General features: G+C 40.9%; 1 protein-coding gene and 1 long non-coding RNA gene across 2 annotated transcripts in view; one reads left to right on the top strand and one right to left on the bottom strand.

Moving 5' to 3' along the window:
* LOC144082003 (uncharacterized) overlaps window positions 1-13,193 on the bottom strand; it is a 33,391-nt gene that overhangs the window by 9,050 nt on the left and 11,148 nt on the right. The window contains exon 2 of the long non-coding RNA XR_013303106.1: window positions 5,661-5,841. This is a non-coding gene — a long non-coding RNA (uncharacterized LOC144082003). The remainder of the gene's footprint in view (window positions 1-5,660; window positions 5,842-13,193) is intronic.
* Window positions 709-11,961, top strand: fgf24 (fibroblast growth factor 24). Its single transcript, XM_077608686.1, has 5 exons — window positions 709-1,337; window positions 1,479-1,515; window positions 7,545-7,722; window positions 9,624-9,730; window positions 10,984-11,961. Exons 1-5 carry the CDS (start codon window positions 1,306-1,308, stop codon window positions 11,254-11,256), a joined length of 627 nt encoding a protein of 208 aa, XP_077464812.1. The 5' UTR covers window positions 709-1,305; the 3' UTR covers window positions 11,257-11,961.

Genomic DNA, 13,193 nt, shown 5'->3' with positions numbered 1-13,193 from the left:
ATTTTTACAATACATTTTTCAATAAAAATATAAATAAAGTAACAATTAGCAAACTTGTTTATTTGTTCAAATAAAGGGTTAAAAGACTTAATTGTCGTTATAAAGTTGATTTAATGGGCAAACATTTTCAGTTGCCCAAGTGTCAACTTTGGAATAGCTGTCTACTGTATTGACCACTGTCTATGAAAGGGTTAAATGCTATTAAATAAATAATAAAAGCACTCTCTTATTGAAGGCGCATAACCAGAGTTCCTCTATTTTTTTTAATAGTTTTTCCTGAGTACGCGATGAATAAGGTTTAATCTAATCCAATCTAATCTAATATGTATATTCGTTTTTTATTATTATGGGCTAATAGACCATAGATGTCATCACCCTATTATGGGGTTAAGAACCCATCCTATTTAAGAGAATTTGCACAAAATGCATATTTCATGTAAAAAAAGAAAAGAAAGAAAGAATAAAAAAAATGAAATAAGACAAATAGTGTTGAATTTAATTGCTGGCAAAAGTAAATGCGATTCTCCACTGACGACTGGGTGCGGGGGGCGATGAGTGTGGTGGTGGTGGGGGGCTGCACTTTGAGGGGAAGCCCGTGCATGCTGATGGTCCCTGGGATCACCCTATCAGGTGCAAATCGCTGCCATGTTTCCACCCACCAGCGAGCAAAAAGCCTCCCAGTGGCCCAACGTGCAGCGGCAGACGCGCACTTACGAGACGCTGCTGCTCAACCCACTGACAGCCGCGTATACTTTTTTGGGGGATTGCGACATTATTATTCTTACCATTAGACTGGAAGGACTTTAATTCAAAAACAAACAAAAAACAGAAGCGAACAAACAAACAGAATCTTGATCGTTTAAGAACAAAAAAATGGCCCGTGCAAGGTGTAGGACTCCCCCTCTTCAGGTACACTTTGGGAACTAGTGTTTTCTTCTTCTTCTTTTTTTCTTCTTCTTCTCGGAGAGGATATCATTCGGAAGACTGGGATTTGGTTGTTGTTGTTTTTTTTTCGTCTTTCAAATGACCGATCCTCTACTGGATTAGTAACTCGTCGACGAGGAAGCGCCTGATGTTGCCTCGGTTGCCTCGGACCGTCTCCTCGCCGGAGCCGCGTGCGTAAAAAGGCGCACGGTGGGGCCGCGCAGGAGTTCCAGGAAGGCGGCGGCGGCGGTGCTGGTGCCGGTGCCGGTGCCCCCCCCCTCCAGCCTCCAGCCTCCGGCCTCCAGCCTCCAGCTTCCAGCCTCCAGCCACCCCCGCCTTCTTTTTCCTCTATCGGCCGAGCGAGCGGAAGCAGGTGTCAAGATGTCGCCGCTGCCTTCCAGGTTCTTTTACCTGTAAGTGTCTCCTTCCCGAAACAATTTGCATTCTTTCCAATAGAAGTCGCTCAAAACGCCGTCCGCTTGTGCAAGGGATTGATTTGATTGACTTCATTTGTCTTTCTTTTCTTTCTTTTTCTTTCTTTTTGTTGCTCTCAGGTGTTTGCATTTCCTGGTCCTCTATTTTCAGCTGCAGGTACGTGCAACTTTCATTTGCAATTGCGTGTGTCCTCTTATCGCAGAAATGATGAACATTCCCAGTGAAATTAAGGGTGCACCCAGACACGATTTGCGATACAACGATAATTACCTCACAAATATCGACATATGGGTCGGGAAATCCACCTACGATTTCCAACGATGAAATTATAAAAGAGCAAAACAATCTTTTACGAACGGGTAAAATAATAATAATAATGCACCTTGTCTTCCTGGCAGAGAATATTTCGCCATTGTTGTAAACAAAGTGTTTTATCATAATTTATTGCCTGCCATTGACAACGATAAAAGCGTCCGTCTTATTTATACTGTGAGGTGTCTTTGAATGATCAGGTTGGACTGCTATTGGTTGCGCAAGATGTCCAATTTATTTTGGCAAGGAGCAAATGAACATTTGTTCAAAAGGAATTGGTCGTCTATCGCCGTCAATGGCAGTGAAGGAGTTAAATCCAACTGAAGTGTCCCTAACCAATGCACAGTACTATACAAAAAAAAATCAACTTTTTTGAATTTAAGTTATATTTTGAGTGGGAAAAACAAGGTCATGATGAAATGTATTTATTTATTTTTTAATTTGGCTATTCTGATTTTTGTATATGACACAATCACATCAGAGCATTTAATTTTCCCTAATCTAAAGTTAGGAGGTGTGATTGGTTTGTGTTCATTTTATTAGTACACTGGTCTCTCTCCGAACATTTAAAAATGATCGCACAATATTTTCTTGTACGAATTCGCCTTTGTGATCCATTTCCCTATATACTACATAGAAGTATTGATTTTTACCCAAAGTTACCAAATTATATAATGCACCACAATAAGATTCATGAGCTCATTTAGTTTCACAGTGCAGAAATTTCATAATAACTACTTCAGCAGAAAATAGAGTGATATATGAGAGCATCATGAAAATGCAGTCTTCTTTTTTTTCAATCATACCTACAGTCACACAACACAGGAAGTGCTCAAAAATAGATAGGCTATAAGCAAACTGCATGTACTACATTACAATCAAGTAGGAAATATGTCGTTTGGAGGAAAACCATCAACTAAACAGATGCAAAAACATAATATGAATGGAAAAAGGACTACGGGCAATTTTAATGCTAAAGTCAAGTCAAATGAAAAACTGTTAAATTAAAAGATGTATGACATGCAATTTGTTTAAATCCATGATTTAGTATTTAATTCAGCAGTATTGGTTGTATAACTAGATATCCATAGGCTAATTTAGAACCTTTAAAGAAATAAAATAAAAAGCAAGTCGTCATTTTTAGAAACATCTGTTTCAAAAAAAGAAACTTCAATTATATCTATACATCATTTTAGTTTATTTTAAAATGCTAAATAAATAAGGGCTCTTTTTTACTGTACATGTACTATATATTGTAAATTAATTTTTATTTTATTTTTGTTTATAGAACTGTAAAATGACTAACATATTGTTAATTTATCTTGGTAGTTATAAAACTTATATGTACGTAAAGTTATGACTAAACATACCAATATGAAATATTGAGTGTTATAACTTGTTTAAAAAGTAAAAAAAAAGTACTTGTTTTATTTTCTTCTTTCAGGATTATGTATATTACTTCATTGTTAAATATGTATATTACTATGATATTATTTTTGGATAATATTGATATCATGATTCATATAGAAGTAGGTCAAATGGGCCTATCAGGATAGTTAAAATATGTCAAACTAGCAACATAAAAAAGCCACAAAAAATCGTTTTCTTAAGATATTGATATTATGAATAAACATGTGCTGGGTCAAGCCGACTCATGAACATTTTTGGCATACCAACCAAACAAACAACAGGAGGATTCAAATTCATAGCAAAGCCATAAAAAAATGCCACTTGAGCCTCACCTTTGACCTCCCTATTACAGACATTCTGACACCATATGAAGTTGAGCATGATGCTACTTAAGTCGCTGTACGCATGGCGCTGACGAGCTTGACAATTAAGAGCGCGCACATAAAACGTACAGCCGTTGATGTTGAAGCTGCTTGCAAATCTCCTTTAAGGCGCGTGACAATTAAGCAGGGCTTGTGTCACGGCTTGTACATGCGCTTCAATTAGTAGCGTGTTCATGTTTTTACACTCTTTGAACAGATGCTTTTCTCCCCCTCCCCCTTTTTACGAGCAGCAACTCACTTTGAACCGTAAGCACTAGCAGGCGTCTGCGCACCTAATTGACTCGCTCGGTTAGCGTCGGGAGAACGCCGGTGCACTACAACGCTTTTTTTATTTGCCATCCCCCTTTGCTCCCACCCCGCCCCGGTGGGCTTCTCCCACCACGCCGAGTTATGACCTGTGACGTTAGAACGAGCAAGCCGTGACGTGCGACGTTTGAACTCTTTGGCTGCCGTTGACGGCGGTGGACGTTGAATTTAATCGAACTGCGTAAAACACGATCGTTCCCTGGACGTCGTGTAAAACGCTGTAGGCGTGTTTGCCTCGCAGCTGAGGGGTTCTGGGTTCGAGCCTGTTGTCTTTTGGCCATATTTGTGAGTGAACTCATGGAGACAATATTTGCTGCTTTGCATAGCCTTCGTTAATTGGAAAGTTGCGTTTCACTTTAAAGATGGGAATGAATTTTACCTCTGCACAACTGCCAGCAGAAGGCAGCGAAGAACCATTGAAGATTTGAGATCCTTTTTGTGAGTAAGGGGGAATCGTACATCAATCTAGATCAATCAACACTTTGATTGGAGGCTCAGCCATTCAATTCAATTCAATTGTGGCAAATATAGTATTGTTGTCGTAAGAAACGATGAAAAAACTAGCAGGGATTTACACGACTAGTTAAGATGGTTGTTGATTAATGTAAAAATCAGTTAAGAAAAGATCCAAATTGACCCATTGTGTTGAATGTATATACTTATATTGTCTTCAATTGGAAGCTCTTAAATTGGAACAAAATAATACATCGGCAGGGTTTGTAATACCGGCTGATATCGTGGTAGTCCAAAAAGTAGTTTTTCTTATTGGCGGTTTTTATACAATGGTATGAATCATTTTAGCATTGAGCTGGCGAGCTCCCGAAAAAGTGAAACATATTTTGGATCATAGTGTGTACTTGTCTTTATGATCTTGTTGTTTAGATTTACAGTTGACCTCACCTGGAATGTAATCATTGGCTTGAAAACCATTAAAACTAGACCCTTCTTGAGGGACTGCTCAAAATATGGCAAACTAGTCACTATGCATCTGGTCCATTAAATATTACACACCCCCCATCCTAAAATCACCCAGCCCTACCATATTGTATCATATTATCTTAAAATTTTGTAGGTTCACATGAAAGATTTAGAGAAAAATGTCTTATTGACCACAGACAGAGTTAACACTATGTTACATGACAGTGAAGGCAGAGTCACTCCAAGTTTTTAGTTTTTTGTGGCCGCACGTCTGTCATTGTGCTCATGACCCTTTGCGTACGCTCTGGTGTCATTGTTAACGTGGAGATGGATGCGACCGATCACTTCCCCCTTTTGAAGTCGCCTCAGTATCGGCTTTCAAGTCGTCTTTGAAGACCGACAGCGAGGGGGTCGCGGCCTGATAAAAAGCGCCGCCGCTCGACCGTGTTGGCCACCTTTTGCGCTTCCCGTGACAAGAAGTGCAAATTTGCAGCAAAACACACCTTGGTGTTTGTTTGGAGATGACCAGATGGGAGATAAATCCCTCAGCAGGCTCTTTTTTCTCTCTCCTTTTTTGTATCTTTAAGCTTGACTAGAAGAGGGTTGATGAGAGATGCTGCTGATCTTTGTCTTTGTTAAAGAGACTCTTGGGTGTGTTTAATACTCTTTTTACTCGGTTTCTCAAACCGGCCAATCATTCCTTTCTATCTTAACTGATTTGCTGCTGTTGACCCCAATTTAAATAGATGGAAAGACCATCCCCATCAATGGAACTGAAACGTGATCTTGCATTGCTAACCTTCCCAGTTAAAAAAGAGTTAACGTCTATTGCCGTAATGCCAATGTAGTAAAAACTGAGATGTATTGAAATATGAAACTAGCAGCCCAAAACACATATCCTTCAAAAGTATACATGCAAATTGTATGTATAAACTTTAGTTTTAGAAATGAACTTGGTAAAATATGACTTACTTGACTTTTTATTCCACTCGTTGACTGCCGTTGACCGCATAGACTTTCAGTGCGCTTTGACTGAACGTTCCTTTGCACCTCCCAATCAAACTGGATTGGACATCTTAGCTCTGTCAATGGCGCTGAAACATGAGAATTGACAGCCAGACTTTCCAAAATTGGATGTCTATCAAGCGGAATACTGTGGGGGAAAAAAAAACAATCAACCTTAGACTGTGTATTATTAATTGAGTTATTGCATTAATTCATTAAATTATCTATCATTTAAAACATCAAAAATACAACAATGATGACTAATTTCAATTTAAATAATAACAATAAGTAATCCCTATGAGGCAAGAGTTAGCCCTGCACCTGGTGAATTGCTCATCTGCGATGAACCGGTTCTAAATTCCCTAAACCTGTTGCCTCACTATGGCATGTTTGCTTTAGTGAAAACTTAAGTACAGTCCGATATTAAGCACTTTAATTCATCTTAATTTGAATGTGATCATCAAACACCACATTGATGCGCATGATCTATTTTGGTGGACCCCCAGCCCGCCATTTTGACACCTGTGTTTTCAAACGACTTCCATCTTTCCCATGGCTTTCGCTGGATGTCATTCATTGTCCCGGGTTAGAACAACAAGCACTCGGGCTATGTAATGCGTATGTAATTAGCCACCTGAGAGCCGCCGTGTAAAGAGTCATTACCGTGCAATTACTGGCACAGTACAGCTGTGGAAACCAGGTCCGGCCACGGATTCCGGGGCTTCCGAAAGTATACGTTTCCCCGCACGCTCCCGCTTGTGACAGTGCCGCCCCAGCAAAATAAGTCAGCAATTTTCTCATTTTTAGGCCAGGTCTAAAGTGACTCGTAAACATCAGACAGGTGAACCTTAGAAAGGCTACTTTGTGCATTTTTGGGGGTACTTTATTAATTTATTTTTGTTTTTCTGGGGGTTGCTCGATTACAAATACTTTGTCAGGTATTTCTACTTTCTTAAATTTAGCCACCGCTTTCTTTGTGTACTGTTTACAAGTAGCGTATACCTACCGTACATTATGTTTAACTTCTCGTGATCGTTCTTTACTTTAGCTCAAGTAAAGAGTGGGAGTATTTCTCCAATCTCTGCCTGTAGCTGTTTGCTAATTTATGGAGCCCGCTCGCCCCCGCAGGCGGATATTTGTCTGATGATAGTGCCACTTCAGGTGTATAATTGCTAGTGGTGGAAATGCAAGTAAATCAAGCGTGGCACACCGTGAGACTGCACTTGTTCCTCTAGGTTTTTCTGGACACATCCAGCAGTTAGCAGCTTGCAAAATGCCGAAAGCACTCAAATCTAATACGTGGCTCATTTTTCGAAGCTAGTTTGAAAATGTTATTGCGGTGCAGGGGCCATTCATCCAGTTTTAATTGAGCTGATTGCTCTGGAGATCTTCTCAAATTATCTGATTCTGGAATTATTCCTGGACTAGGGTTAGATTTTAAAAATACCCCGCAAAAATATATTCGGGTGGAGGGAACGTGAATTTCAACTCAGATAAAGATGACAGTTGTGTAAAATAATTTGTAAATTCATTAAAATAAATGCGATACCCATATAACTTCCAGTCCAAAAAATGAGTGTAATTTGTAGTGTTACAACGATACTTGTATTGGTGAAAATACCAATACAGCACTAAAATGATGTCATGGGTACATCTAGTGGCGCCAATGGCAGACGATTACGCAGTTTCTGGCCTAACCAAGAGAGCAATTGCTGACGATGCACTGATTTGGTATTAAAAGAAAAATAAATATCTATATTTACCCAAATAAAACATGTTATTGGTATGGTATCGGTGCAATACAAATTATTTGTTGGCACACGGCTTTATTCCTTCCCTTCTGCACTTCAGGAATCGCAACAGAGTTCCGCCGATTTCCGTTTCTACATCGAGAACCACACAAGGAACCCGGACGACCTGAGTCGCAAGCAGGTCCGCATCTACCAGCTGTACAGCCGGACCACGGGAAAGCACGTGCAGATCCTCGGCAAGAAAGTCAATGCCAACGGAGATGATGGGGGCAAGTATGGTATGGGAGAATTCCTGTGCATCTCATCCACTACTCACTCACACATTGAGAAATATTGTGGAACAATATTCACATGGTTGAGTTTCTATAAGGCGCACCTGACTATAAGGCGCACCTGACTATAAGCCGCAGCCACCTAATATTTTCTTCAAAAACTCTACTCGTCCACACAGAAGCCGCACTGGACTATTAATCACAGGGTTTAAGGTGGGGCAGAAAAGTAGTGTCTTAAAGTCCAAACATGACTGTATTCTAAAACAAATCATATACATTATTCTGTTTTTGCTCATTGTAGATATCACATGCAGTCAAACTGGATTTAACATCTACACCTAAAAATAAACAAGCATACTTCAAAAAACCGATCTCTGGCACGCCATCCCATTCCCCCAAAAATGATGTCCGATCACGTGATTGGCTCGCGAGCATCCCTCATAATGGCCTTTACTTATCCCTGCGGAAACTTGGTAGACTCGCCAACTAAACGGGTTCACCGCTCTCAACGGCGAAACGTGTGGAAAATTGCCCAGCCCCCCCAAGAAAATGTTTCCTCACTGCTTGTTTGAGCTTGAGTGGAAGCAGATCCTGTTGTATTTTTTTTCTTTCCCTGCGAGGAAGCCTTGCCAGTTGCACGTCCCCTCCCCCGTCTGCCCGTCCCGCCGCAGTACCTGGCACCTGCAAACTCCCGGCGCTGGCGCCGCCGCCCTTCGCTTACGAATAAAACGCATGTAAACCTAGCGTCATTTCGGAAGGCAGCTCGGGAGGGCTTTTTGTTTGTTTATCTTTTTTTGCACTTAAACAAAGCACCAATAAAAGCACCGCATGCCCTCCTTTTGTCATCCTAATTCCGTTTGCTAGCCCGGTGTTGACTTGTGGCCAGATTACGCTTAATCGGCGCGGCTCAGCGGACGGCCACTCAAGAGGATCCCGTTAAGTTAAACCAATGTCTTCTTTTTTGGGAAAAATACACTAACCAAGAGTGTAATGTTTCGGTAAATAATGTAGTAAGTCAAAGAATACTCTTACCATCATATCAATGATATTCAATGCCTTAATTATTAACTGGTTCTATATTTTAGAGTTGTGTTTCGAGGAGGTGAACCCCAATTTGAGAAGAATGCAGACAGGATAAAACCAGAGCAATCTAAACTTGCAGTGGCTTAAGACTCATTTATTCTTCCCGCTTGTCCCCCTGTAGTTTAAGGGGAGGGTGGGGTGATCGGGGGGGTCCATCCCTATCCCTGGGGCCTTTTCTTTTCTGAATGGACGCCCTGTGTGTTAAACAAATGGATCATCTTAACTTTTTGATTGAGTGAGCACAGACTAAAGGCAGACTTGAAACTTAATCCAGCGGGGGGGCACGTAACCACTGCACAAATGTTTGGCCTGCCACGGACAAAGGGCCACCTCGCAGGGGTTAACGTCGGGGATGCGAGGAACAGTGGAAAGGGGGAGTGGGGGGGGGATTTGGAATGGAGGATGGAGGCTAACTCAAAAATAAAATGGATTTAAGTTGAGAGGACTGGCACTGAATGATCGTGTTTCAGCACCATTGACAGCACTAGACTTCATTGGAAGGGTCAGATTTTAGCATTTTCTTTTTTATATTGCATCAATTGTACACACTAAACTGATTTGAACATTATACTGAGGTTTTAATCCCCGTAGTCTCCTCTTTGCTGCCCTTTGTCTCCAAATGTATCTCTTTGCCAAAAAGAAAACACGGCAGGGCTTCCGAATTTGGAGCAAAATGTGTTGTTGTTACTTTGGCCTACTTGGTTAAGATCAAAACCATCCAACATGTGAGGTTAATTCCGTCCGAATGGAGTATGTTATCTTTGGAAAAGTGGGTTTTGTTATTGTTGTTGATCTTTCCTTTTCTTTTCTGTTTTTTTTTTTAGCTCTCCTGGTGGTGGAGACGGAAACGTTTGGCAGCCATATTCGAATCAAGGGCAAAGAGAGCCAGCACTACATCTGCATGAACGAAAAGGGCAAAATAGTCGGAAGGGTGAGTTGTCCCGACGAAAAGAGACCACCCCGACTCCCCGCCCTTCTGCACCCCCTCCTCCAAACAAAACTCTTTTGATAACTGTGGGCCCGTTCCTCAATTACGTAACCGGATCGCTCAATTAGCCGCCGCGATGGCCACAATGCTAATGGTCACTTAGGAGGAATGCAATTATGTCACCTGCTCATGCCAGGTGGTCTTCGAGGGAGGGGGGGCTAAGCCTTAATATGCTCTCAAGCAAGTCATCTGTCACGAGCTCCTGAATGACGAAATGAGGGGAACGTTTTAATTTGAATGACAAGCTGTACTTGCTTCATCGGTCAATTTGGAGCAAAAACTCAAAATAACTTTTTTTTCTCTCCAATCGGACGTCGCTCGCTTTTCTCAACTGGCATCTGCAATCTGCTGGCCATCGAATAATATTAGTTTCCTTAAATAAAATTTACCTCTATTTAATGTTTCATAGATAACCATGTTGAAGTTTTACATTTTATAAACCTAACTTTACCTGTTGTTTCTGCCCATAGCCTCCTACCTAATCAAATGTATTATTTCTTATCTCTAAACATTTTATAATATTGCACTCCCCATTCTCCACGCGATTACATGTAAGCCACTTTTTTCTTCGTTTTAACTAGATACAATCCAGGTGACAAAATATATCAATAATATCATGGTACTTTGGATCTAAAAAAAACATCGATACGCTTCCACCAAGAATCAATGCATCGCTTGAAAAAGAATTAAAAAATTTCCACCAGACCAGAAATTCAGTGTGTGTTAACTCATTGGCTGCCGTTGACAACGCTAAACATTTAACTAGCACCATTAGTGGCACTCAAACATGAGCATTCAAAGCCAGCCCTAACAGTTTGAATAAATTGGACACCTACTGCAGAAATGGCAGGCAATAAATTAAGACATAGACTCATTTGTTTAGAGAAATGTTGCAGTGAAATACCATCAAAACAAACTTTTTAGACAGACAGCCCGCCAAAGTGCAAAAAAATAAAAAGTATTGGTTTTTCCTTTTAGAAATAGCTACATTTTCTCTTTAATAGTTGCAATGCAGAATATTGTACATTAATTTTCTGGCCTCTTTACTGATAATCTTACTGATATAATTGTCATGGATCGTATCTGGAGCGATCCCTGATATTGTTATTTTGGAAAAAGTCTTAAGGATTTCAAATGGCGGTTAATGGCCATCTTTTTGACGTCAAGTAAAAATATCATTTCTCGTTTGCCCTCAGCCTGACGGCGGGAAGCAGGAGTGCGTATTCGTAGAGGAGTTCCTGGAGAACAACTACACGGCGCTGGTGTCGGCCAAGTACAAAGGCTGGTACCTGGGCTTCAACCGCAAGGGTCGACCCAAGAAGGGCTCGCGCACCACCCAACGCCAGCAGGAGGTTCACTTCATGAAGCGGGACCCCAAGGGCCGCGAGGACCCTCAGGAGGAGTTCCGCTTCACGCCCGTCACCAAGCGAACGCGGCGAGCCCGTCGGCTAAAGAACAGGAGGAACTGATCGGCGACGAGCGAACCGATCGATCGCCGACGCTCCGTGGACGATTTTGTTTCGGAAGAAGACATTTTTATTTTTCTACGAGACGCGTGTCGACCGTTTTATTTATACGCACGGAGGAAGCGCAGGAAGCGTTTGGCGTTGGCGATGGAGACTTTTTTCAGAAAGCCAGGCAACGCCCTAAGAATCGGCCGAGCGGGATTTATTGGAATCGCGCTGGTGTCGCCGAGCAATGACGACGACGACGCTATTGTTGTTTCCCGTGGGGAAAAAAAGGCGGGACGGACGGCGCCGCCGGAATGACTGTGTTGCTTCGAGTGCAATATTTCACACGGCATTCGTTTACGCTTGACTTTTTTTGTTACTCAATTCCACGTGTCATCGCATTCAGACTGAACCTCCCTGGGTATTTTATTTTTTAGTCGGAGACTTCGTCTACCTCCTGCTTTCTTATTTTCCGAGTCATCGGCGAACTCTTCTTCTCGTGTTTTCAACGCGGGATTCTCCTTCAGTGACTTTCTCGCCTTTACGGTCATGCGTACTCACCTGTCAACTTTATTAACAACGTGACACACATTTATGGACTTTTTAAAAAAAAATGTAAGCATAAAGTAATTTTATGACTATTATTAAGATATTTATTGCCCCCTTTTGTAAATAAAATGTTATAAGTTTTATTTGGCCTCTGTTAATAAAATGAGGACTATATTTTATATCTGTGATATGAATGTTTTCATTACGTTCATAGACATTCAAACTGAAAATGCTTGGAGTTTTATATTTTCTTGAGGTTTTTCGTGTGTCTGACCATTATAAATACACCCACCCAATTTCAGGGTAAACAGTAGTGGGGGGCTAATTTTTTTGCAAACTTTGCTGAGGGCAAAATGGCTCAATGAAACCAAAATGGCCGACTTATTGTTCAACTTGAGAATTTTTCACAAGGAATGTCACAGAGTCAGAATCGGATTAAAAAATATCATTTTTAAAAAATCATTTAGTTTTATCCTTGAATATTAACATCGACTGTGATAGACTTCCAATCAATTTGACTGGATTTTCTGTCAATGGCAATGAATGAATTAAGGGCTACAGGCAATATTCCCTCTAAGCTGTGCGCGTGCGCAATTGCGCACTACACTCGTCTTCTCAGCGCACAGCAAATCATATGGAGCGCACAAAATAAAATCCCATTTTTTTTTAGCTGTGAGGCCGACGCGCGAACCACTCATCCGCCGGGCCACCCATTGATAGATATTAATCATTACATTTTATTATTACTAAATCATATATGTGTAGTAGACATGCACCTGCTTATGGCAGGTGTGATACTGGTGTGTGCCCATAGCGAGCAATGATGATGTTGCTCACACCAGGACTCAATGTGCTCAGGGAGGTTGTCTTTCTGCCCAGACAAACAAAAAATTAGAGGGAACATTTGCTACAGGTAACTCAATAATTCAAAAGGTATAAGGATATTGCAAAAAAAAATCTAACATAAGGTACAGTTTATACTATATGTATGTTTACATTCGAAAAATCCATTTTTACACAACAATTTCATGATAATCGGTAAAACTAAGTTTGGCAGCTACCCAGAATCTCCTCCACGATACATTTTTCAAATGTTTTCTGGCTGCCCACAGTCTCATCTTGGATCAAATGTTCTCCATCAGATATACAGAGGTGATTTACAGATTTATAGATTTACAGTAGCTCTATTTCTACATATTTCTCTTTTCTGCAGTTCCTCCTTCTGCCAAAGGCGTCTTCCCAAAGCGAGACCCGTCGTTGCAAGCGTTCATTGCAACACAAGACAAATATTTTGAGATAAAAAGTGCAGTATCACTTTGCTAACCTTTGAATAGGGCTAAAAATACCATCTCCTTTTCGCTGGAAAAACGCAAGCGGCGTTAACATTTAGTGATGTTTTACGAAAG

This window comes from Stigmatopora argus, chromosome 9 (assembly GCF_051989625.1).
Source record: "Stigmatopora argus isolate UIUO_Sarg chromosome 9, RoL_Sarg_1.0, whole genome shotgun sequence".
In the NCBI taxonomy this organism is placed as follows: domain Eukaryota; kingdom Metazoa; phylum Chordata; class Actinopteri; order Syngnathiformes; family Syngnathidae; genus Stigmatopora; species Stigmatopora argus.
This window is presented reverse-complemented; position numbering and strand designations above follow the sequence as displayed.